General features: G+C 35.6%; 1 protein-coding gene and 1 long non-coding RNA gene across 4 annotated transcripts in view; one reads left to right on the top strand and one right to left on the bottom strand.

Moving 5' to 3' along the window:
- LOC139185326 (uncharacterized) lies at positions 1–27,367 on the top strand. Its single transcript, XR_011568949.1, has 2 exons — positions 1–372; positions 26,609–27,367. It is a non-coding gene; the product is annotated as an uncharacterized lncRNA (long non-coding RNA).
- The window catches only part of HIF1A (hypoxia inducible factor 1 subunit alpha), a 44,902-nt gene continuing 20,149 nt past the window's right edge, over positions 2,918–27,670 (bottom strand). For 2 of the 3 annotated variants that reach the window (XM_019969024.2, XM_070797696.1), the window contains exons 2-15: positions 26,638–26,828; positions 26,124–26,269; positions 25,952–26,036; positions 21,156–21,268; positions 20,117–20,319; positions 14,166–14,272; positions 12,932–13,079; positions 11,204–11,424; positions 10,362–10,648; positions 8,830–8,952; positions 8,281–8,705; positions 5,443–5,551; positions 4,759–4,885; positions 2,918–4,243 (exon numbers count right to left, since the gene is read on the bottom strand). In XM_019969024.2, the coding sequence (XP_019824583.1) occupies positions 4,092–4,243; positions 4,759–4,885; positions 5,443–5,551; positions 8,281–8,705; positions 8,830–8,952; positions 10,362–10,648; positions 11,204–11,424; positions 12,932–13,079; positions 14,166–14,272; positions 20,117–20,319; positions 21,156–21,268; positions 25,952–26,036; positions 26,124–26,269; positions 26,638–26,828 (2,437 nt within the window). In that variant the 3' untranslated portion in view covers positions 2,918–4,091. The remainder of the gene's footprint in view (positions 4,244–4,758; positions 4,886–5,442; positions 5,552–8,280; positions 8,706–8,829; positions 8,953–10,361; positions 10,649–11,203; positions 11,425–12,931; positions 13,080–14,165; positions 14,273–20,116; positions 20,320–21,155; positions 21,269–25,951; positions 26,037–26,123; positions 26,270–26,637; positions 26,829–27,670) is intronic. The other variant, XR_011568948.1, reaches the window with a different exon arrangement.

Genomic DNA, 27,670 nt, shown 5'->3' with positions numbered 1-27,670 from the left:
TCCACGCGCCGCTCCTGCTGCCTCGCGCTGGCCCCCAGTCCCGGGGAGGGGCCAGGGCTGCGGTGCTGCGCCCCAGCACGTACTGGGGCGTGGCCTGCAGGGCGGTGGGCGGGGTTTGGGGAAGTTTCTTTGGGCGGCTCACGTTTCACATCCTTATCATGTAGGCACTAGGGCGCTAGAAACAGAAGGGGTAGCCGGTCCCTTCCGCATCCTAGCTATTTTCCCCACTGAGGGTCTGATCACTGCCGCTCTCAGGCACCTGTCTTTCCTCTCCGTCCGGGAATGGAGCCAAGAAAAGGGAATAAAAGAAATTAAATAGTACAAGGAGATCGGGTGTCTGAGCAGCGTCTTGGATAAAACCGTCCACTACAGGTAAGAATAAAAATTATGTCCAAACCTCGGAAAGGTGTGAACACAACAAAGCTCCAGAAGGTGTTCATAGGAGGTAGTGGTAAAGTATGGCTTTTGTCTTACAAGGAGACTATTTTATTTCAGATCCTACAGATTGAACTAATTGTCTGTAAAATGATCTGGGACAACAGGTTCAGCGCTATTTAAAGGGATGAAATACGAGCGAAGTGGTTAGTAACAGACTTAAAAAAACACCCGAGTAACATTTTTTTCTTTACACTTTTGTTGGTTTTAGCTAACATGTTTGCAAAGGTTTTATTTAATCAAACCCCGTTAAATTTTTTTTTGTATTCGTTGCAACTTGTTTTTGACGTTGCTACATTAGAAATGTGAATTTTAGAATGCTTAGGTTTCAGCAAACCCTGTAACTTTTTTTTTTTTTTTTTTGTATTTTAAAGATTGTAAGGAGAAATCCAAATTTAGAAATGGTAGTTGTGAGGTTAACACAAGCTTAAAGAAAATAAATGTGTCTAGCATGCCTTTAAATCAAATAGCGCTGACAAAACCATACCATATATTCATGTGGCCTTTTATAGTCTATCACTGTGCTTTTCATAAACCACCTCATTTACCTGTGAGTTAATGTCACCATAAGCAGACACCTGAATCTCTAGTTCAAACTCAAAACTCACTAAATAGCACCAGAACACTTTTATTCATTTCCATTTGTCTTGCCATTCCTCTTACAGAACATCCCCTCGATGTCCTCTGTGATTGCATTACCACCCTCAGTTCCCTACATCCCTATTGCTTTCTATTGATATTTGCCATTTAAACAGTTAATTGGGAGAGGAGTAGGGTTTTACTGGACTGGCTAGCACTCCACCAGCTCAGAGGCTCTGAATCTTAGGCTACCTCTCCAAGACTTTTGTCATCTACAAAATGAAATACAGGTCCTATTCATAGGGTTTTTTGGAAGATTGTGAGATAACATGCAAAAAGCTTAGCACAGAGTACTAACAGACATTAGGTTCATTTTAACTCTTAATCTAAAATTTGTACGCAGCAGTGGTAGAATCTCTGTGGAACTCTTTCAGTTTCAAAGTGAACAGTGAAACTTAGAACAAGTGAACAAAATACACCAAACTCCTTTGCCATACTTTCTTCAGATGTGAAAATAACACTATGGTCGTTCAGTCACGACAGCATCAGAGAAGGGGAAACTATAGCCATGCATAAGGAAGGGAGACATTACAGGTCTATCTATGGTTGCTGGGGTAGGGCTGTATTTGGATGAAGACATTATAAAGACATTTGTGATGGTCTCAAAGAGGCTGGTACACTGCTGGAGGAAGGACTGGTTCTGCTATTTAAAACAGCTTCAAGCACTCCAGGGGGCTTGTTTTCTGAATGAGAGGGGTGGATACTTGTTTTCTTCCAGCTGCACTGTCCTTTAAAGTGGCTTTCTCATCTAAACCCTTGCTCCCAAAAGTCATTTTCCTACTCTTGGTCATTACAGATCTGACCGTTACTAATACTTGAAAATGATAAACTTCTCGATTTCAGCTTAATTTGCTACCAAAATGAGAATTTTTTAATTTCAACTGGGAATATTAAGCAACTACTTTATTCTAAAATACCACCTCCAGTACTATCTGTAATTAAATTCAGAAGCACTTTGGTTCATAGTATTTACAGTGAAATATGAGTCTTAGTAAACATTTGTTCCCAAACTTTCATGTAATTGTAATCACATTTTCTTCATTCTAAGATTAAAAACAGACACTTAAGGTCTGTGGCTTAATTTTATTCAGGTTGTTCCTGTAACCTCAGTATACTGGGCCTAAGGCTCTGTATGTATTTACTTTATCCATAAAAATAATCTGTTGTTAATTTTAGGAGAAAGGATTCACTGTTTGTTATATCTTTTTGTGCTGAGTTTTAAAATTTTAAGTGAGAATGTATTACTTTTACAATAAAAAAAATGCTATTTTTTAAATGGAAAATGAATATAAAGCTATTAAAGAATTTTAAAACATACAGTATCATTAACGCAGAAACAAAGCAAGGTTTTTCTGGTTTCATATTAAGAGTCAGAAGACCTAAGTTTAAATCTTTGGTCTGCCATTTATTACCCTTAAGGCTTGGACAAATCCTTTATCACTCAAGGTCTAAATAGCTTCATCTGTGAGTGAAAATAGATTGGAAATCTTACAAAGAACTTCTAACCCCTACAAAATTATGTAACTATAATGTTAAGGATTTGTTTCATTCATCCCATTCATATTAAACATTAAAATTTTGTTTTACTTTAATAAATTAAAGATCCATAAATTCATAAATGACAGTTTTCTAAAAGCATATTTTTTACAGTGGGATATTATGGTTTGTTATTATTTAACATTACAGTTAGGGACACAGTATAAATTAAAGTGATGGCAATAGGGTAAATGTAGAAATAGCAAGAATAATGTAATATAAAATACTTAAACTGTCGGTAAACAATTTTATGAGTTGGATGTGTTGAAACAAATATTATTTTAACATAAAAGCTGGTCAAAGTGGGCCTGGTCCACAGAAGATGTTTATTTGATGTAACAAAACAATACAGTTAGTGTTAGAAGATCCAACCACAAAGAGCAAAAGGAATGAAAAATTTGTACAATGCACATAGAAAAACAAGATGTTTACTGTGACAACTATATATTTCTAAAATAATGCTTCTAAAATTACTCAATTATTGAAATCTATATGAAAACAGAAGGATGTTAATAGCGACAAAGTGCATAAAACCAAACATCAAATTTTGAGCAAATTAACATTACTAGGCAATTTTGCTAACAAAGCATGATTTTTTTTTGTTGTTCACAATCTGCTCAAAATACCTTTATACCAACAGGGTGGGCAGAACATTTAGGTTTAATATCAATTACACAATATTAGCATAAACTTCCACAACTACAGATAGGGTATTGTCTTCTTTTGAGCTGGCAAAGTGACTACAGAAACATCAAATCATTTCTCTGAATTGAGAATTTTATCCAAATAAATGCCACATACCTTCCAGATATATGTATATCTTTCTATATCATGTAAATGGCTTTACCCATTTAAATAATAAATCATACAAGCATTTAAGAATCATTATTATATGATTAACAATGTCATGTTCCAGGTTTAATAATTTCATAGGCCAAAAAAAATTTCTTCTTAAAAACTAGTTTTATAAATGCAGAATATATTGCATGAGTAACTGCTGGTATTTTTTTAAGAAAATATATTGTGCAATTGCGGCTACCATGTACTGCTGGCAAATCATTATTGTTTATGTAAAATGTGAAAAAACTGAGTAAAAATTTTTTAAACTCATCATGATGAAAGGTTACAGCCTTCTTAAAAAAATTATATTGGCATCTTATTAAAAATAATTCGATAAGGGACAAACTCCCTAGCCCAAAATAAATAAATAAAAAGGTGCATTTTAAAAATGATGCTACTGCAATGCAATGGTTTAAATACCGAAGAACTATGAAAATGTGCTGTGTGTGATCTGGCATTAAAGAACATACTAAAAAAGAGCATTAATGTAAATTAAGTAGAAAGGGGATCAAAATTGAACTAACCGAGTTTGTGCAGTATTTGTAGCCAGGCTTCTAAAATTAGATATAGAAAATATAAATAGACTGCTTTAGGTAATGAGCCACCAGTGTCCAAAAAAAGGAATGAGATTATGAAAAAGCTCAGTTAACTTGATCCAAAGCTCTGAGTAATTCTTCACCCTGCAGTAGGTTTCTGCTGCCTTGTATAGGAGCATTAACTTCACAATCATAACTGGTCAGCTGTGGTAGTCCACTCTCATCCATTGATTGCCCCAGCAGTCTACATGCTAAATCTGAAAAACAAAGAGATATATATCTAAGTATTCATTCATCTAATCAATGAATATTATTAAACAGCAACTATACACTAGGTATTGGGGAGAATAAGGCCAGTTAGCTCTAGAAGGGTTTTTAGTCTGTTAGGCAAAACTACAATTATGTAATCAAGAAAGTGCAAACAAGCATTACTGGTGCTATGTCACAACTGTTTAAAAGAACCTTGAAAAAAAATAAAATAAAATAAAAGAACCTTGAAGGTGCAGAGGAGTGATTTAAACCAATTTAGAAAAAGGCATTAAAATATACAAGTTTCAGCTTCTATTCATTATTGATAGCACACAGACACAGATCAAAGAAGATAATTCAGAGTTCCATCTGGAAACTATTAGTGATCAAATAAAATGCAACCTTACTTTTTAATCCTGGTAAGGAATGGAAATCCCTCTCACTTGGAGTAAAGCTCCTAAATAAAAGTTTCATATACTTTAATTCTCTTTGTGATATTTAATGGAAGAAAGAGTAAACTAACCAGAGGGTATTAAAATAATTGTCTTTTGCTCCATTCCATTTTGTTCACTAGATTTGCATCCTTTTACACGTTTCCAAGAAAGTGATGTGGTAGTTGCACGATCATCTGGTTGCTGTAATAATGTTCCCTGAAAACAGTAAAATTATTTCAATTTTACTATGTTGAATTTTTTTTTTAAATCACGGACTTTGAAATCAGTATAAATTTGCTAACAATACATAGGCAGGATTCTTAAAGACTGCTCTCAGTTATTTAAATTCTATTTTTTAATGCTGCTGTGATGAATTCATTTGCCACTCATATGACAACAATGTAAAAATGCTTTCCAGTTAATTTGGTCTGAAAATATCGGTATGGCTTATACTAGCACTGACTGTGTTCTGTGGGTAAGAAGGAAAAGTAACCAAAAGGGAAGAGAAAGAGACTTGGTAATGATACTGGGTGTGGAATGAGGGGAGAACTATACTTACTCTAAATACATCTCTAGTGTTTGGAATTTTTTGAGACTGTATTCTTTAAATGTTTGTACTTTTAAGAAAGAACATGTACAAAGTGAAAGAAACCAATGTGTAACTTCTGAGAATGTACCATTAATATTTGGAAGATACAAGGAGTTACCTATATATCTAACTCAGAAATAGCACATCAGCTAGAATAGAAAAGCAAACATGCTGTCACACTTACAATTCCTACTGCTTGAAAAAGTGAACCATCATGTTCAATTTTTCGCTTTCTCTGAGCATTCTGCAAAGCTAGTATCTTTGGATTTAGTTCTTCCTCAGGAGCAGTAGTTCTGCAAACAATTTTTTAATAAAAAATATGGTTGTTTTATTTATTTTAAAAATATCCCGTTAGCTTTTTAAACAAAATATATTATGCCTATTTTCCAACATTAAGGGATATAATGTTATACATAAGTTTTCCTGATTATACTAAAGTTTATTGCCCTAAAAGTCAGAGCTTATTTTTTAAAACAAAATTTCCTAAACTATTCATTACCCTATTTATAAAACAGAAGTGAACAGAACTAAATTGATGTTAAAGAGTTAAATAGTGGCCTTTCATTCCACCTAGTACATACATATTCTTGGGACTACTGTAATACAACATCAGTTTCACATTCGAATAATGCTTTCACTGTTTATAAAACACTGCATCTTAATTAGTTCATTTTAGCTTTGCTCTAGTCCCCAAGATAATACATGTATATAATACATATTTTATAAATGAAAAAATTGAGGCCTGTTAGGTAACTTGCTCTGTTCCTAATTAGCTGCAAATATGGAAGTACACTGTAGGTCTCCTAATACCCACTCTCCTTCCCAGTGATCTTCCCACTAAGCTGTTTTGCCCTCAGTATTGATCTGGTTATCAAACTTGAACTATCTGCAACTAAAATTAATAGTAAACAGTAAAGAACTGTTTTATGTGTCAAGTACATCAATTTTGTTATATGTTTTGTCTTTTCAAGAACCAGCTCCCTACCCCGAACCCCAACATAATGATAATAGATCCTTGCTCTGTTCATCTAGTTGAGAATGGCGTATGGGTAAGTGAGGTACTACTCTAACTGCTCTCCTACATGCAGTCTTGTTTTGCATTCTTAAAAAATTCTATAAAACCTTCAATATATAGACAGGCATATTTTAATTTTTATATACATGTTATCTTTATTAAGGATAACTCAGTCTATCATGTAAATATCATCTTAGTAGTACTTTTAATAGTTATTTTCGATCTTTAAAACTTCAAGTTGTCTGGTTTGATACAGCACTTTGATTTTTTCAAATTACCAAGAGAGGTAGTAAAGAAAAAGCTTCCATATAGTTCTGAAAGGTAAATTCATTTCTTAAAGTGTTTAGTGCATACTGTACTGGAACTAATGAAAAAAAAAATTGTTAATTTGACTAGATGTTTGTTGGACTTTGGTTTTCTTATTTAGAAAACTGAAAAATCTCATCTGTGTAACTAAATTACAGATCACTGCTAATTCTGTTGCTAAGTTCATTCTTTTCTTCATCCAATAACCATTTATAAAGCAAGTACTCCATGTTAGGTACTGAGTTAAATATTAGTAACACTGTCATTGCCCAGAGGAGCTCCAAAGTTGGTTGGTGATACAGTAGAAAAGTAATGTAGAATACTTCTTTGTTAATTTAAAGTTGCAAGATCTTTTCCAAGTTCCGGGAAAAGGTCTCTACTAGCATTCTAGGTCAAAGTAGTGATGCAGGGCAGGAGAAAAAGCCATAAGCTCTGGCTATGGCAGTGCTTTTTCCTATTGCTATTAACATCTCAGTCTAGGCACTGTGGAGAAGGAATCGTTTCTGTCCCCACACACTGCCCCACTGACTCGTTTTCTCTATATAGCCTCAAAGTTAAAATACAGCAAATCCTATTGCAAATCATACACCAAAATTATAACTTAAAATTTTGGTGGTGTCCATATGTTTGCTCAAATTAACTCCATAGAAGCAATGTCATAAAACATGCTTAGATTCCTATTGTACCTCTTAAAAACCTATTTTAATACTTAGGGACTTCCCTGATGGTCTAAGAGTTAAGACTCTGCACACCCAATGGATGTATTTATCAATATATCCATTTCCAACTCTATGGGTTTGATCTCTAGGTCCCACATGCTGCAACCAAGGCCTAGTACAAACCACCCTCCAAAAACCAACCTATTTAATCTGTGATATAGCTAGTGTTCTACAAATGAAAAGGAAAAACAAAATGCAGTAGTTATAATATGGTTATATATAACTACATAGTTATCTATCTACTAGTTATCTGTCTATATATGTGTGTGTATAAATATAGCTGTAACTATACATCCAAAAGTTTTAAATGCTTATTAAGTATCTGTATTGAATGCTGAGGACTGAAGACCATCAAGTTCAATTTGGAATGGAGAATTATTAATACTTTTAAGTTGGAATGGCTTCCCTGGTGGCTCAGATGGTAAAGAATCTGCCTGCAATGTGGGTTTGGTCCCTGGTTGGGAGATCCCCTGGAGAAGGAAATGGCTATCCACTCTAGTATTCTTGTCTGGAGAATTCCATGGACAGAGGAGCCTGGTGGGCTCCAGTCCATGGGGTTGGAAAGAGTTGGATACAACTGGGCAACTAACACACACACTTAAGTTGGGATGTGTGTTACCTTTTCTTCAGGTAAGCTTAAAAAGAGCTCCGAGAGGATAGTTAACTAGTCTGATTTAAGCAATTGCAAGAAACTGGGCCAGTTTTTATACATTTATAGAACTTACTGGCTGGATTTTATTTTTAGAGGTATTAGAAGACCTCCTATTCCTACATTTAGATAAGTGATGTGACTATAAAGTAATACATAAGCTAATTTAGAAACAATTTTTTGAGTGCTTAAGTTCAGAATTTGTTATGTCAATTTTATGTTCCTTAAAGTATAAATATGAAAAAGTTTGCTATGTTTAAAAATAATTTACCATCATACACATTTCCTTAAGAATAATGACCAAACTATAAGTTTAATGTTACATATAAATACCTTTGACTCAAAGCGACAGATAACACATTAGGGCTTCTTGGATGAGATTTTTCTGTCTGTTCTATGACTCCTTTTCCTGCTCTGTTGGGTGAGGCTGTCCGACTTCCAGTATCACTATATGGTGACGTTGTGGCACAAGGAGGTTCTTTAGGTACGTGGGGAGGAGATGGAAATGCAATCAGTATTTTAATGTCTTCCATACCATCTTTTGTCACTGTTTTCAATTCATCACTGGTGGCTGTGGTAGTGACGGTGGCTATAGGAGGTTCTTGCATTTGAGTGGGCTGGAATACTGTATTTGTGCTTGCACTCTGAGGACTTGTAGAACTGTTTTCCAGTGGTGACAACTGATCGAAGGAACGTAACTGGAAGTCATCATCCATTGGGATATAAGGAGCTAACATCTCCAAGTCTAAATCAGTGTCCTTTAAAACAAGATACATGAGTTTTTACAATGGCCATACCTTATGAAGCAAAAATAAGTTAAACCCACAGCCACTTGAGAATAAATTTTAATAGAAAATATATATAATAAACAAGTTTATATACCTGAGTGGAAAATGGATTCTTTGCTTCTGTATCTTCAGCAAAAAGTTTCTCTACCAATTCCAACTTGAATTCATTGACCATATCACTATCCACATCAAAACAATATTCACTGGGACTGTTAGGCTGTAAAAAGAATTAATATATTTTACTTTTCTCTGAGGAAGCTTGCATAAATGTTTTGCTAGTTGTTAGAATTTGCAAACCTGATCTCAGAGAATACACAACAGAACTCTTCTCTTCTATCAAATTATCTAACTAGTGAGAAATTAAATTTTTGAACTTACACTTACAATTTTGTCCGTATAATCATTTCTAACTGTGCATAACATCATTTATAAAATTAAAAGATGTGTTTATCTGCTTATTCTAAAGAATAAAACTCACCTAATAGTTCAACTCCCAAGGGTGCCTAGCTGGCCAATACCTAGATGATACACTCATTGGAATCTAGCTGTGTACTGAGGCCACGTTGCTATAGTGATCTACCTAAAAATCACACAGCAAATCTGGGGGCTGGAGTAGGGACAGGGCTGCAGACTGAAGTTCTTTACTTGTATTCCCCTTAATGAATGTAGTACTAGTTTAGTTTTCAGCAAGAATTCTAACCAAAAAACAATAGCTGTATATCCTAAGCATAAACTTTTGCCTTCCTCATCGTAACATTTTTGTTAGATTTATTTTGGTTGGATTAAAAACAAAATGATTCCAACATTTTTGTGCTAGACAAAACTGAGCCCCCAGAGAATAGATACATTCTCTGAAAGGCTATGACATGTCAGATCTCCTACTTTTAGCTTACCAGTTTGAATGAATAAGTATTTAATGTAAAATAATGTATCACTTGTAAAGGCTTACTTGAGCCTCATTTATCAACTCATAATACTCAAATATGAGTAGTCCCCGTCCATGAGCATGTTTTTAGACATAAGAAGCTCTGAAATCAAGTATGTCTAGATTGGGATATAGAGCCCTATTTGATACCTTCAGTCTTGGCCTAGCTAGCCCTTAAAGATTGTTTTTATTCTGTATATGAGAAAACTAATATCAAGACAGAACTTAAATTTAATATAAAGCTTTTACTCTGGGTAAGACTTGGTATTTTCATATAATACTTACACAGAATGTCAATACAGTGATGGAAATTGTACTAAACTGGGCAAAGCCCTTTGCTACTAGATAATTCTCCAACTCAACGGGTAATATGAATGGGCTTGGAGCAGTCATAAGCACACAGTATTGCCCTCTGTGGATGTCTAAATTCAAGACTTTTATTGTCCTGCTGATATTAAATACACAGAGGAGCAATGTATGTTTTACCTTTTGCCTTATGTTAAGGCATCTCCTTCCCACATTCCTGTTTTTGAGCCTGAAACATGAGACTGAGGTCAAAGGTAGGCATAGCTTTTGCAGAAATTTTAAAAGTGCTAAAAGTCACACAAACAAAACTATGACACGTGGTTCAAATTTACAAATACATCCCCAAACATTAAAATCTATAAGTTATCCTTTTCTAATTATATTATGACACCTACCTCAGGTGAACTTTGTCTGGTGCTTCCATCAGAAGGACTAGCTGGCTGATCTTGAATCTGGGGCATGGTAAAAGAAAGTTCCAGTGACTCTGGATTTGGTTCTAACTTTAATGCAACTTCTTGGTTGAGTGCAGGGTCAGCACTACTTCTAAGTGGCTTTGGAGTTTCAGAGGCAGGTAATGGAGACATTGCCAAATTTATATTCTGCAATTTCTCATTAGATGAGGGGAGCATTACATCATTATACAATGGAACTTCCTCAAGTTGTTGGTCATCAGTCTCTGTGTCTGTAGGGGAAAAATCAATTTAAAGATTACCTAGATTTTAACATATACAGAAATTTATGCCCCCTCTTACAAAAGGTTTGTCTAGTTGACTTAAGTAACAAAAATGTTACCAAATTTTACTTAATCTAAAAGTCTGCAGATACTATGGTATAACTGTAAGTCTGAGTTATCCTACCAATCCACTACTGACAACTTCTGTAATCTATATAGCCTAAAAACCCCTGCATTCCAACCTTCTCATACCTTTTATTCATTAAAGTTTAACCTAGTTTGAAATTAGTTTTCTTTTTCAATATGTGATATTATGGTACGACTCCTTATTTATTCTTTAGCTCAACTTATGGCTGCTGCATATAGCTGCCCACTTGTGCAGAAAACATGGCAGCAGGGTACAGAAAGAGAGCAGCTGAGAGCAGTCAGAAGCGGGAAGGAGAGATGCCCTAAAGATATTGAAGCATCATCTCCAAATCACAGGGCCCAAGGCCACAATGTCCAAATGATTATCAACAACAAATGGTAAAGTTTAGGCAATTAACAAAATAACTAAAGACCCACCATTGCTGCCAAAATCTAAAGATATGATTGTGTCTCCAGCAGCTGGGGCCAGCAAAGTTAAAGCATCAGGCTCCTTCTTAAGTTTATCAAAGAGACTGCTTGTATCTTCTGATTCAACTTTGGTGAATAGCTGAGTCATTTTCATGTCTGAAGATTCAACTGGTTTGAGAACACATTCTGTTTGTTGAAGGGAGAAAATCAAGTCGTGCTGAATAATACCACTGTCAAAAAAGAGAGATTAGTAATTCTTAAATGACCACTTGACACAATGTTGGAGGAGAAGGACTCTGAAATGTCTCAAAAAAATTCAAAATTCTGCTTTATGGAAGGATGCTTAAAACATCTCTCATGCCTACCTGGTCATGTTCAGGGTTTTAAATCCCAATATGAAATAAAGACCTATTATATTAAAATTCACAATACAAGATAATTCAAAAATTTGATTAATTTCAATTAAGAAATTTCAGCTATCCCTTTGAGAAGATTGGTGGTGACAAAGAAATATAATAGTCAAGTACATGTAGGACAATAAACAGATCTTTTGTGCCCACATGGAATGAAATTAACACAGAACTCTCGGACACTAATATATGAAGCATGATCTAAGGATGGTCCTAGAATATTAAGATATAAATGACAAAGGTCCTTCGCAGAGGGGCACTGTTTTTTCCATGGTGGTAAGAAAATGATCTGTGATACCACCTATAGGATAGAGTTGAAGAGGGATGATGTACAACAGCTCCATCTTCATGTTTCGCTTAATTTTGTTGTTGTTTAGTTGCCAAGTCATGTCTGACCCTTTTGCAACCCAATGGACTGTAGTCCACCAGGTTCCTCTATCCATGGGATTTCCCAGAAAAGAATCCTGGAGTGGATTGCCATTTCCTTTTCCAGGGGATGTTCCTGACCCAGGGATCAAACTAGGGTCTCCTGTATCCTCAAGGGGATTCTTTACCACTGAACCACTGCTGCTTTAATCAACAAACTTTAAGTGTTTACTAAATGAACTGAGGATTCAAAGTTCAAAATATCTAACCCTTGCTTTAGGCAGTGTAAAATCCAATGTGAAAGTAGGTGTGCAAACAATTAAAATACAAAGTGATAATTTCTAAAATGGAGGAGGTTTGTGTCACAGAGGTCAACAAGCTGAAATTTGATAGCCACAATATTCACAAGCCAGTCGACTAAGAGAAGAGTTCATGAATACACAAGAGTCATGGGTCCCATCATACAGCCTTTTATAGTAATCTCACAAATAATTTAACTTAATCCTCATTTTAACCTTTTGAGGTAAGTTTTATTATCTCTCCTAAATGGATGAAATTCAGAGAAATGAGATTTCCCCAAGTCATGGAATTAATGAGGGACAAAGCTATGACACAAACCTAACTATTCCAGGGCCAGAATTCTTTTTATAAAAATAATATAGTTGCCTTGAGATAATTTATGATGATAGCTGTATGACTAGAACAAACTAATCCATCAGAGATGTGGTATTTTTTCAAAGTCTTTTTTTAAATGGGAGTAGAAAGGATGGGGATGACTAGCTACTGATGGTAATTAGTGGAATCAGTGAAAGATAGCTGCCTTAGAAACTCAGAATACTGAAAACAGTAATTGGGTAGAAACGTGAAAATTCAGTTATCATTTATAATCTTTTCTATAAAAGAAAAGAGCATTCAAAGACTTACTACTTGCTGCCCCCAAATATTTATTTTCCAAGCTTACCTCACAACATAATTTACACATACAATGCACTGGGGCTGAGAGTTCTTAGTGTTATATATGACAGTTGCTTGAGTTTCTATCCAGACATATCCACCTCTTTTGGCAAGCATTCTGTACTGTCCTGTTGTGACTTGTCCTTTAGTAAACACTAGGAGTGAAAAGGAAAAAAGTGTCATGTAGAGAAAATAACTTCAAATTTTCAATTGAATGAATAAATGCAGAATGTTGATCACTGTTTTAGAAAAAAAGAGAAATGTTTAATCAGTTGTAACTGTTTAAATTAAGAAACAGTGAAAACACCCCAGGATAGCTGAAAAAGTACCTATTCCATTCTAATCCCCCAAATACACTCCTTTCTTGCCAACCTTCACTTTAAATAAGATGAAAGCCAGGAATGAAGGACAGCAGTGACTAAAACTCCTTTAACAACTTACATGTTGAACATATCAGAAATATTAAAGAATGAATAACTAATTCTACTGAGAACATTTAAGAAAGGGGCACTGCTACCAGTTCCTTAAATTCCTACTATAGTTTCCTGCTATAGTTGTGCTAGCATATGTGAATTTCAGTTGGTATGCTAAAGTCTTCTGGCAATGTAGGCAATCTTAATTATTGATTTGGAAGAAGTACTAGATAAACATGATGATGTTATCATGGAGTATTGAGACCCTGACTGCAGACTTAGGCCCATTCTATAGTTCAAGGCTAATCATGCTAACTCAGTGACATTCAGGCATCCCCAATCACATTGGGAAGTCATATTTAGGGACAGATTAAACAGGCCAGTGAGAAATTCCAAAATTTTACTTATCACGCGGTCTTCAAATAACATTCATATGAGTAAAACTGAGAATTACATCTTATGTCAAGGTTCTTATTTCTACTAACTGTGCATGATGTTGATCATATTCATATTCATTAATCCATTGAACAGTTACTTTCTGAGTGCCTTCTTTGTGTTAACTGTTCTTAATACTTAGCCATGAGTTCTGAAAATGATACTATAATAGTCTGTATTTTTTGTCTTTGTAAAATGCCAGGGTAGTTTTATATATTATCAAATGATTCTGCTTTAACTGGTATTAGTTATAACAAATATGAAACAAAGATTTAATGATCTAGATTACTTAAGAAGAGGTTTATTCAAGTGTTTGGTCTAGGAAGATTAGTCAGATATACAACCAAACAGTAGAAATTGCAACAGTTAAATAATTAGAATGTCTATACTTACTATCATGATGAGTTTTGGTCAGATGGTCAGAGTCCAAGGCATGATAATATTCATAAATTGAGCGGCCCAAAAGTTCTTCTGGCTCATATCCCATCAATTCTGTAATTCTGTTAAGTAAAAAATATAAGAATAAAACTGACATAAACTAACTAATGAATACAATTTTGCTTCTTCGGAGTATCTGCTATGCATTAATCTTATGGATAATTGAATTTTCAAAAATAAAGAGCATTCTTCTTGGTTTGAATAAACTTATACCTCACCTTTAGTAAGTCTACAGATACTAAATGCAGCACCATGCATTCCTTTAAGCTCCAAGGGTTCACCCTGCTGCTTAACCCTTCTATCTCCTTCACCCAAACTTGTTACCTACTTTATCATATTTTATTGTACATACTTTTGGTAATAAGGCAATTAATTAATATAATAGTTATGAAGGACTGCTAAATTAAATGATAAAAGCTTCAAAGGCAGTTAATGATATTTAAAATATACACTAAACCCATAACATTATTTTTACCATAAAACCAGATTCTTTTTGTGTGTATACGTATAAAATCAGATTCTTTATGTGACAGTTCTCCTAGGCAAGGCTTCACACCTTGGGGGATCAATATCTATGATAAAATTTTAATATGGGAACTAAATAAATTCTTATTATGTTGGTTTGGGAAGATGCTCTTGTACTTACTTTTTGAAATTACAAAAAATTATAGAAATTCATCTTAGATGAAACAGTGATATCAAACTGAAAATGAACTAGAAAGTAATTCAGTTACCCATTCTGTTCCTTAGCAGTTCAGTTTGGACACAGACTATATTTTATGCATCTCTCTAACCACAGTCTGAAATGGAACCTATTTCATGAGAAATAGTATCATGCTAACAAAAATATTCTCTCCTCTTCTGGGAGCAAAAGATGAGTTAAGTTCTTTGATTTCTCAGGCTTTAGAATTCAAAGGACTTTCTAACTGAGGTTCAAGCAAAAGTTATGTAATATACTGTATACAAAAATATAAAAAACCAACTAACTCTAGAAAACACACAGGGGAGGTATCTTTATCCAAAGAAATGTATAAAAGTAATACTGTTTGTTGTCACACCTTAAGGAAAGATCTGCCATAGTTTATTCCAAAATAAATAAATAGATAAATAGCTTATTTGTAAAAAAAAAACAAAAAAAAAAACTCAACCTTGGACTGCAAGGAGATCCAACTAGTCCATCCTAAAGGAGATCAGACCTGAATATTCATCAGAAGGACTGATGCTGAAGCTGAAACTTCAATACTTTGGTCACCTGATGCGAAGAACTGACTCATTTGAAAAGACCCTGATACTGGGAAAGATTGAGGGCAGGAGGAGAAGGGCATGACAGAGGATGAGATAGCTGGATGGCATCACCGACCCAATGGACATGAGTTTGAGTAAACTCCAAAAGTTGGCAATGGACAGGGAGGCCTGGTGTGCTGCAGTCCATGGGGTCGCGAGGAGTCGGACACGACTGAGCGACTGAACTGAACTGAAAGCAAACTAAGCCAAAATCGAAATTTGTTTACTAAGGGCTATCTCTAAACACATCAACACTAGGTGGCAGCATTACAAGGAAAGCTTAAAAAAAAAAAAATCACAACAGTCCTAATTATGCTTTAATAGTGAAGTCACTCAGTTGTGTCCAACTCTCTGGGATCCCATGGACTGTAGCCTACCAGGCTCCTCCGTCCATGGGATTTTCCAGGCAAGAGTACTGGAGTGGGTTGCCATTTCCTTCTCCAGGGGATCTTCCTGACCCAGGGATTGAACCCAGGTCTCCCACATTGCAGGCAGATGCTTTACCATCTGAACCACCAATATAATTTTAATTGGTCTTATATGGGTTATATATTTTTTAAAATTCTCATGGAATTAAAATTTAATTATTTAAACCTTAATATTCTCATATGTGCCTGGCATTGTTCTAGATATGAAAATGCAAAGGCAAAAAAAAACTCAACCTATGGTGAATTTTCTGGTGCACTTAACCATAGTACTTAAGAAATTATGTGGCAGGTGCAGTGATAGTAATACTACAGGAATTAGAGGAACCACCCCTGTCCATGATAAGGAATCATGGGGATGAGGGACAGCTTCTTATAGGAGACTTATGAGTTGAGTATAGAAGAGAGTCAGAGAGAGTAAATTATTTGGGGAAGAAAAAGCAAAGACAGAGATAAGAAAATGCTTGACATTGTACAGGCAGGCTAGTGGGGAGGTAAGGCTGCAGAAGTAGGCAGGAGAATCAGATCAATGAGAGCTTTTGGTTTCCCTAGCGGCTCAGACGGTAAAGCGTCTGTCTGCAACGCAGGAGACCCAGGTTCAATCCCTAGGTTGGGAAGATCCCCTGGAGAAGGAAATGGCAGCCCACTCCAGTATTCTTGCCTGGAAAATCCCATGGGTCGCGGAGCCTGGTAGGCTACCGTCCATGGGGTCGCAAAGAGTCAGACATGACTGAGTGACTTCACTTTCATTTTTGTATATCATGTTAAGGAGCTTTGATTTAATCAGATGTCAATCAGTGCTTCTCAATCTGAGTTGAGGTACCACTATCACTAAGGGACAAAGGATGTCAAAATATAACAACATGGTTTCCTAGAAGGTCATTTTTATTCATATTTGAGGGAGAAAGGTAAAGTTAATTTAACATTAGCTTTTTATACCAAAAGGGGGAGGAGTGATCAGGAAAATTTAACCAAAAAGTGTTTGTAATGGACTATAAACCTATAATCTAAACCAACTATGCAGTACACAATTCATTTGTTCTAAGTATCATGGGGCAGGAACTATTTAATATTAAGCTTCATTTCTACCTCAATATGTTATTGTGCCACAAACATAGTAGCTACTCAAATGTTTGAATGATTACAAATGGAAATTAGTACAATTAATAATAGTTATTTGTGGGATATTTTAGATGTAAGAAATCTGATATGTTAGAATTCCTCAATAATGAGCAAAATTTTTTCCACGTTGGTTCTTAATGGGTATAGCTGTGAGAAGTTCTGAAAAGAGTAACCAGAAAACATCTATCTCCTGGTCAGACTCAAAATCTTACTTGGTTGGTCTCTAAGCAGGCTGCTTTTAGCTCTCTATCACAACCATTTTGCTAACTTTCTGATATAACCAGAAGGGCAGTGTCACTCCCTTTCATTATCATTCTAACTCCATCACTTTCCTTTCTTCCCAACCCACCCCTATACTTTATATATTGAGTTCAAAAACATAAAAATAGTTTCTAAAGAAGGATGGGCAATATCTGTTCTATCATGCATTGATATAAATACTGGCACCAAACACCATAAAATATGTCTTAGCATTTCTGTCTTCATTTTTCTTAAAGTTAACCCCAGTGGTAAAGCAGTCACTATGTGCACTAGGCACTCAACAAACTCTTATAATCCTTACCACAGCCTTCTGAAGCATGACCCTATTTGGAGAAGGAAATGGCAACCCACTTTAGTACTCTCACCTGGAAAATCCCATGGACGGAGGAGGCTGGTGGGCTACAGTCCATGGGGTTGCAAAGAGTCAGACATGACTGAGCAACTTCCCTTTCTTGTCTTTCTTTCTTATTTAACAGATAAGGAAGATGAGATTTAAAACAGCTAAGTTCTAACACCCAGGCCACACTATAAGTACCAGGACTACAAGCCAGGATTGAATCAAGAATGATGTGATTCCAAAGCCAGTGCTTTGTCATATTTTCCCACCCAGTAGGAGAAGGCAATGGGGCCCACTCCAGTACTCTTGCCTGGAAAATCCCATGGACGGAGGAGCCTGGTAGGCTGCAGTCCATGGGGTCGCTAAGAGTCGGACACGACTGAGTGACTTCACTTTGACTTTTTACTTTCTTGCTTTGGAGAAGGAAATGGCAATCCACTCCAGTGTTTTTGCCTGGAGAATTCCAGGTACGGGGGAGCCTGGTGGGCTGCCATCTATGGGGTCACACAGAGTCGGACACAACTAAAGTGACTTAGCTCAGCTTAGGATAGGGCTTAAAATCAATTTTCTTGTATAATGTTCAATTTTAAGATAATACAAATACATGTATTATACTGTGACAAACTGATGCTCAAAGAAAAGTAGAAATGTGTCTAAGATCATCTGGATATAGGCAGCAAAGTCAGCATTTAGTAGTCTAGTTACAAAACCTATGCCTTCAGCCACTATGTTACAGTTTTACAGTAAAAAATGGGACAAGCAAGCAAATAATTACAAAACAGAAAAAAGGCTATGACAGACCACATATAAGGAACAGTGGCTTTTTTAAGTTTGTGTTTGGAGTTAAGAAAACTATCACTGTACTAAGACAACAAAATAGCATGTGGAGTTCTCTGGAAGTAGGACATTAAGGGCCACATCAGAAGGGTCTTCCCACCCTCCTGATTAATTTGGGGAAATCAGGAACGTCCTTGGCAGTCCAATGGTAAAGAACTCACCATCCAAAGCAGGGACACGGGTTTGATCCCTGGTCACATCCCACATGCCACAGGGCAACTAAGCCTACATACACGAGAAGGCCGTGCACCTCAACAAAGGCCTAGCAGTCAAAAATAAAAGTCTCCTCAAAAAAAAAAAAAACAAATTGGGGGGAGAAGTCAGCAGGGGCCAGATCATAAACATCTTTCCTTGCCACGCTAAGAAGTTTAGATTTATTAAACAGGTCTATTTTTCTTTCAGCTTTTCAAAACGCATGTCTTCTTTTGATAAATAAAAATCTCCTACCCTTCTAATATTTTTTATAAACAAAAGTTTGTGTGTGAAGATGAAGGGAAGCAATGAGGCATTTTCACAAGACGTGATCTGATTTCCACATTAGGAAGTTCACTTCTTGGAAACCAGGATGAGATTAAAAGGGCACAAATCTGTTGGCAGAGATGCAGTTAGGAGACTTAAATGGCAACAGTTCAAGCCAAAGGTAATAATGAGCTGAAGAACTCAATGGCAGGAAAGCAAGAGTGGAAGGAGGGAATGGAGGAGACATACATAGTAAATCTATTAAGATTTTGAAACAGAATGTAGATCAGTGAGCAAAAGAAAAGTTAAGGATGACTTTCCAATTTTTGCTGGAGTTATATGTCTACACTGGTATATTAATCATGACAGGTATTGTAAGAGGAAAAACTGTTTCTGAAGTTGTTTTGGGATAGGAGTGGTTCAGTCAGATATGGAAATATTTAGTTTATAATACAGAAGAATATGTATCTAGATAAAAATATCAAATTGGCAATTAAGTAGAAATAGTTATGGATAGAAATCTGCAAAACAGCACCATCAGCAAGGATAAAGCTGCTCAGGAAAAATATGTAGGATGAGGAGATGACCAAAGGCTTTCCTTTCTAGTCCACAACCAGAAGTAATCCTTCCTCAAATTATGTATTGTATGTCTCTGAAATATATTTATTTTTTTCTTTAAATAAATTAGAACACCTAAAGGAAAAAAAACCTCATCTTAATAATCACTGGATAGCACCTGCTAGAGTAAGTATGCATGGTACACAGTAAATATTCAATAAATGTGGTTTAATTAATCTATAAAGTTAATCTTACAAAATTCTAGGATGTATGATTGTATTCAACTTAAGTGGAAGGAAGCCTACACACCACAACTAGAGAACTAGATTTATTAAAGAGGTCTATTTTTCTTCCAGCTTTCAGTCTTCACTATAGTCAACAGTTAAAACAATTTTGTGGACTAATTAAAAATTTCAAGTTATATTTTCACTTACCTTTCATTACAAAATTCTAGGATGTATGATTGTATTCAACTTAAGTGGAAGGAAGCCTACACACCACAACTAGAGAACTAGATTTATTAAAGAGGTCTATTTTTCTTCCAGCTTTCAGTCTTCACTATAGTCAACAGTTAAAACAATTTTGTGGACTAATTAAAAATTTCAAGTTATATTTTCACTTACCTTTCATCACAATAAGAAAATTTCATATCCAGACTGTGACGACTGAGAAAAGTCTTGCTGTCTAAAGGAATTTCAATATTTGATGGATGAGGAATGGGTTCACAAATCAGCACCAAGCACGTCATCGGTGGTTTCTTATACCCACACTGAGATTGGTTACTGTTGGTATCGTATACATGAATATGGCCTGTGCAGTGAAGTACCTGAGTATGAAGAAAAACAAAGCAGTTTTTTAAAAAAACTTATGCTAGTAAAAAACAAAACGCAGAGACAGTTGAGTCTGACATGGCAAGTAAGCTTTGATAAAATTTACTATCATTAGTAGATCACTATATTTTTGAAAATCAGTGTTTTTCTCTACACTACCACCCTAAGATTAGTCTTTGAAAAAATTTCCCTTCACACAAATCTGAGCTTGTTTTTCATTTATCTGGCCACTATACCTGTTTGATGGTTATTTCTTGCTCTGATGACGATGTTTCAAAACTGAGCAAAGAAATGATACAACAATAAATAAAATATTAATGTGTATCAAGATTCAAACACTGGGTAGTTGGCAAAGCCAAATGTGCACATAACTTAAGTTCATGCCTCTTAACTGATGAATTACTAAACTTTTTTGGATATCAAATCTATAAACACAAAGGAACAATAAGTTTTCCCTCACAGTTCTAATGCTGTCTTAATACTAGTAATGTCAAGATGCATTCGGAGAAGGCAATGGCAACCCACTCCAGTACTTTTGTTTGGAAAATCCCATGGACGGAGGAGCCTGGTGGGCTGCAGTCCATGGGGTCGCGAAGAGTTGGACACAACTAAGCGACTTCACTTTCACTTTTCACTTTCATGCACTGGAGAAGGAAATGGCAACCCACTCCAGTGTTCTTGCCTGGAGAATTCCAGGGACAGAGGAGCCTGGTGGGCTGCCGTCTATGGGGTCGCACAGAGTCGGACACGACTGAAGCGACTTAGCAGCAGCAGCAAGATGCGTTAATTTATCTAGAAATCAGCTGCATTCACAGATCATTTTTATACTTACTTTCCATGTTGCAGATTTTATGTTCATAGTTCTCCCCCGGCTAGTTAGGGTACACTTCATTCTGAGAAAAAAGCTCCGCTGTGTATTTTGCTCTTTACCCTTTTTCACAAGGCCTTATGAAAACATGAAATAAAATTTAAAAACATAATTAATTACACAAATTTGTTACAGCAGAAGTAGCACAGTGCCCAGTACTTAGGTGCTATTCAATGGAAAGTCTCAATATGAGAACAATGCTTCACACCTGCTTTGCTCACTCCAATACATCCAAGGGGTTTCATGCACTTGTAGTAAGTAGCGGGTTCACAATAGCAGTGATTCCCCGAGATGGTGAGATGAGAATAACACTTAATCATTGCACATTCAAGCCATTCGAGTTGGCCAGATTACAAAGAAATATAAACGGTATGAATTTGCTCCCTAACTGTGTTATCAGTGCATAAAGCACACCCCCGTCCCCAAAAAAAGAACTTAAACAAACTCCTCCAAACTTTTACTAGATGTGTTAGCTCAATTTATAACATTCTGTATATTTATAGAACTTTTAAAATATAAAATTTCTTTTTAATACCAAATAACATTTTTATATATCTGATTTTTCTAAAATCTTCCTGTAAAGCAAGGAGGAAATTATCTCTACTTTGTTACTAGGGGGAAAAAAAACCTATTAAATGACTTTTCAAAGCAAAGTTAGAATTAAACAACCTGAAGTGTATTTACTCCCATTCTAAGCCTCAATAACTAATAAAATGAGATTACACTCAACTAACAAAGAGCAACTTGATTTCTTCTCTTCATTGATCAGTCTGATTCAAGCCAAGTACTTCATTCAAATATTTATTATTCAGGATCTGGACTGGATATTTCAGGCAATATAAAGATGAACAAGACACAATGCCTGTCCTGAAGAAGTTAAAAATTGAGTAGATGTAGTGACGTCAGTGACAATAACACAATGTAAAGTAAATGCTCAAGACTTACAAGAACACTTTATAAAAGTACAAAGAGAGATCAGGAGATAACTTTAAGTTAAGGGGAAATCAAAAAGTCCTTCTCAGAAAAAGAGACATTAGAATTTCAGTAAGTAGAGATGAGTAACAACATTTGGGCAGAAGGAAGAGCGAAAAATATAGAGGTGAGAAAAAACATCACACATTTGGGGAACAGTGTGCATAATTCAGTTTGACTCTAATATAAAGTATATACAGAAGAGTAATCAAAGTTAGAAGGGATGGTTAAGGCTATAACTAGAGAGGGCCATGGGTGCCACAATTAGATCAGTCTTAAATATACAAATGCAGCTTCCCCAAAATTTTGAGTTGGGAAGCAAAATAGCAACCTAAGGAACATTAATATAGCAGCAATATATGTGTGTTAGAATATAATGATGGTAACGAGGGGCTGAGCAGCAGGCAGTAGAAGTGAAAAAAAGGCTGACAAAAGACAAATAAAGAGGTAGAATCTATAAAAACTTGGAAGATTAATGGAAATAAGGGAAAAGAGAACTTAAAAAAAAAGATCTGGAGATTTTAAGGCTAATATATTGAAAGAGTCAAGTCAAAAAGAAAACATTTAAATTTAGGCTTGCATAGCTAGAAATACTGGACTCTGGAGAAAGAAGAGTTCTAGTTCATACTCAGAATTATGGAACATAGGCAAGTTGGGACAGTCTTGGTGCTGATACAAGTGATTCAGGTTTACTTAAATAGGACTGAATTTGCCCTCCCTAGAAGCAATTGAAAGTAAATGTTAAAAAGATGCGACAAGAACAATAATGGCCTTGGTGATGGTATAGGAGTGTGTGTAGGGGACGGGTTGGGGCGGGGGGGAGAGGGGCAGGGAAAGGGTCCTTGTGGTAGCAGCAGAGATCCACATGTAAAGTCTCTGAGGTATTTTCAGTCCTTCATAATCTAAACTTGAATTAGACTGCCCAATGGAAACCTAAAGCATTTCAACTGGGACATGAAGATAAATTTAACACTAAGGTAAGTGAAAACTACTAGCATTTTCTTAATAAAAAAATTTTTAAACAACTAAGTTTTCAGCTCTATAAAAATAAATACTTTACAATAATTTAATGAACTCTAAATTCTATTTAGAATTTAAATGAAATAGGACTATGCTGTATAAGCATACCATAGGCTCTTAGTGTATCATTAAAATGTCCTGTACTGTAGCAGCCCTACTTTGCTAAAGGTGAAAGTCTGCATTTTTGTTTCCCAACAAAATATCAGAAATTCACTAACCACCATTAGGAATTATTTTTTTAAGTTCATAATTAAATCACAAATCTATTACAATAAGAGTAGTACATGTGCTTTAACAAAAGCATTTGGTTAAAAACATACATCTAAGCTCTAATAAGTATACTAGATCTGATTTAGAATAATGCATTAGCATCATCACCAAACCAAAATAAGACTTCCAAATATCTATGCATTTATAGTCTAGACCAAGGGAAGCAATAAACTGCCAATACAAACGTCAAAGTATAAACACTAGAAGTTATATATTAAACTCATCAACAATCCACTTAAGTCCTTGCTCAGAGTATATTTACTCCTCCTTTACACAAAATTCTAAAAAGTATGCATTTGCTTTCCCAAGTTCACAGTAAACACACAACATGAAATTAAAAGAAGAGGGCTCCAAGGTAAGAAATGGCAGTAGGAATGTATTGAGAGTTGGTGAACACGGAAAGAGCTCTAAAGTACTAAGGAGTATGGACTTGAACCACTCTACCTTAGTTTAACGCTCACTGTAGTAACCAAATAATCTTTGGCAAGTTACTCAGTAACTCTGTAACTCAGTTTCCTCTGTAGAATAGAAATTGTAACTTCATAGGGTTTTTAAAGGAGTAAAAGCACAAAAAAATGCAGAAAACAGTGTCCTGGCACAGATAATCTCTAAATAAAAGTTAACTTTTAGTAGAAATGAGATGAGCTTTAAAACAAAAACCATAAAAAATGACTGACAATAATCAATGAGGTTTAATGTAGAAACAAACAAACATATACTTAAATGGGAGACCTACAAAGAACAACTGCAGAGCACAGTGACAAATTTTCAGTGTGGTAACTTTGAGTCGTGAAAGAAAGATCAAATTATGATCCATATACTCTGCTTAAGGCACAGTTATGAAAAGACTTTATTTGCTAAGATTTGTAATGCACAAAGTACTTTTTTCCCAAATCTTGGAACATTTGATTATTTTTAACAATTCATTCCTAAAAGTTAAAGGTCCTAGTAGGTCTTTTTTACAGAGATGGGAATACCAGATCATCTTACCTGTCTCCTGAGAAACCTGTATGCAGATCAAGAAGCAAGTTAGAACCTTACATGGAAGAACTGACTGGTTCAAAATTGGGAAAGGAATACCTCAAGGCTGTATATTGTCACCCTATTTATTTAACTTATATGCAGAGTACATTATGTGAAATGCCAGGCTTGATGAATCATAAACTGGAATCAAGATTGCTGGGAGAAATACCAACAACCTCAGATATGTAGATGATACCACTCTAATGGCAGAAAGTAAAGAAGAACTAAAGAGACTCTTGATGAGGGTGAAGAGGAAAACAAAAAGGCTGGCTTAAAAACTCAACATTCTAAAAATTAAGATCATGGCATCCAGGCCCATCACTTCATGGCAAATAGAAGGGGAAAAGGTGGAAACAGTGACTGATTTTCTCTTCTTGGACTGCAAAATCACTGTGGACAATAACTGCAGCCATGAAATTAGAAGATGCCTGTTTCTTGGAAGGAAAGCTATGACAAACCTAGACAGCATATTAAAAAGCAAAGACATCACTTTGTCGACCAAAGTCCATATAGTCAAAGCTATGGTTTCTCCAGTAGTCATGTAAAGATGTGAGAGTTGGACCATAAAGAAGGCTGAGTGTCGAAGAATTGATGCTTTTGAACTGTGGTGCTGGAGAAGATTCTTGAGAGTCTCTTGGACAGCAAGGAGGTCAAGCCAGTCAATCCTAAAGGAAATCGACCCTGAATATTCACTGGAAGAACTAATGCTGAAGCTCCAATACTTTAGCCACCCGATGCGAGGAGCATACTCATTGGAAAAGACTGTGATGTTGGAAACGATAGAAGGCAGGAGGAGAAGGGGACAACAGAGAAAGAGATGGTTGGATGGCATCACTGACTCAATGGACACGAGTTGGAGCAAACTCAGGGAGATAGTGAAAGACAATCTGGAGTGCTGCAATCCATGGGGTCACAAACAGTTGGACATGACTTAGCAACTCAACAACAACAACAAAAAATGCAAGGGCATCCGTAATATAATACTTTGTAACTGAACTATATAGTCTTCAATTATTATGAACAATCTAAGGGGTCAAATAAGCAGTTATGTTTTAAAATTTGGTTAACTTTTTCTTGGGCATTCGGAAGCTTGAACCCAAACTGGCACCTTAACTTTAATATTAAACTATGTAAAATCCTATTATTTGTATGACTGACTTCCTTGCCTTAATGTTAATATTAAATTAACTTACTTGGTCCTGATTTTTATTTATTTTTCCATTTTATTTTATCAAGTCTTATATCTCTATAATTATTTACAGAATTAGATGGGCTTTTTTCAAAACGTAGGTATTTTTATGAAATTCCTAAAAAATAGAATAACAGATATAACAAAGAACAGAGTAACATTTTATTAAACATGAAATGAAGTTTTGCCTTAGGTTAGTACAATAGCAAAATTTTAAGATTAGTGATAGTATCCAATTAAGTAAAATCACCTGTCACAATAAATCAAACAAAAAACTTCTTCTCACCATTTCTGTGTGTAAGCATTTCTCTCATTTCCTCGTGGTCACATGGATGAGTAAAATCAAACACACTGTGTCCAGTTAGTTCAAACTGTAAAAATAAACACATTTAAAAAATTAGACCTGTAACACAATCATAAACACATACAGAACAGCTCTTAATATGTGGGCATTTTACCTGAGTTAATCCCATGTATTTGTTCACATTATCAGAAATGTAAATCATGTCACCATCATCTGTGAGAACCATAACAAAACCATCCAAGGCTTTCAAATAAAAGCAATTCATCTGTGCCTTCATTTCATCTTCAATATCCAAATCACCTAAAAAAGGCACAAGAAGAAAAAATGGTTAAAATTTTATACTTAAATGATAGGAACAGAGACTAAATTTAGATTTGCCAGCTGCTTTTAATGATTATTTAAAGTAATGAAGCAAGACAAACCACTGAAAAGAGAAGAGTCATGTCATTAAAAGTAAGATAAATATAGGTAGGTAGGTAAGTATGGCAAGAGTAAAAGAGGGGGAGGGAGGCCAATATCTTAACATTCCTGACTGAAGCTTTAAAAGCAGGTAATAAAAAGGATATCATGTTAAAGAAGTGAGAGTATGACCACCTTCTAAAAGTAATTTCCAATTTACTTTTGATTTCTAATTTTTAGACCTATCGTGTCCTTGTAAAACAACTCACCAGCATCCAGAAGTTTCCTCACACGCAAATAGCTGATGGTGAGCCTCATAACAGAAGCCTTATCAAGATGCGAGCTTACATTATGGGGGAGTGGCAACTGATGAGCAAGCTCATAAAAAACTTCAGACTCTTTACTTCGACGAGATCTGGCTGCATCTCTAGACTTCTCTTTTCGACGTTCAGAACTTATCCTATTTAACCAAAAAGGAGCAGGAGAGGAAAAAAAGACAAATTAAAACGTCAGTTTGCCTTTGCTTGAATAAAATTCATTTTACATTTTTCTTACCACGAAAAGATTAGAAGATGCCACGTAACTGTATAAAGATTTATTCTACTACATAAATGTATTTTTCAAGACAGCTATACAATTTTTTGGATTACTATAGACAAAAGGAACTCTCACAAGAAGTCCAAGATAAAGCTCTTCATCTCTCCAAACCAAGTGTTTCCTCCCTGGCACATCAAATTGGCCTGGATGTTTTTGATTTGGTCAAAACCTTACAAGTAGCCTGTATATCTAAAGCTGTACTTTCACAGCCATTCACAAGTAGTCTTAGAGCTTTCTTACTCTCTCCCCTACCACACGAGCAATACAGACTATAAGCTCTAGGAATTTACATTAGCATCTATAATCAGCTACTGTTTTCAGGTTGCTTACTCCCTTAGCAGTCCCTTATCTTTTCTGACACAAAAGGTACCAAATAAATGCAGGGGTATGGGAAAAAAAAAAGATGTGGCACAATACTAAAAATTTAAGAGAACAGGCCAAGAAAGATTACTGGTGAAGATGCATGCATGTGTGCTCAGTCGTGTCCGACTCTTTGTGACCCCATGGACTGTAGCCCACCAGGCTCCTCTGACCATGGGATTTTTCCAGGCAAGAATATTGGAGTGAGTTGCCATTTCCTTCTCCATGGGATCTTCCCGACCCAGGAATCAAACTTGAGTCTCCTGCATTGGCAGGTGGATTCTGTACCACTGAGCCACCTGGGAAACCCAAGAAAATTACTGAGGGTGTCAATATAATTATGTA

This window comes from Bos indicus, chromosome 10, assembly GCF_029378745.1.
Source record: "Bos indicus isolate NIAB-ARS_2022 breed Sahiwal x Tharparkar chromosome 10, NIAB-ARS_B.indTharparkar_mat_pri_1.0, whole genome shotgun sequence".
NCBI lineage: Eukaryota > Metazoa > Chordata > Mammalia > Artiodactyla > Bovidae > Bos > Bos indicus.
The sequence above is the reverse complement of the archived record's forward strand: the minus strand, read 5'-3'. Positions and strand labels throughout refer to the sequence as shown.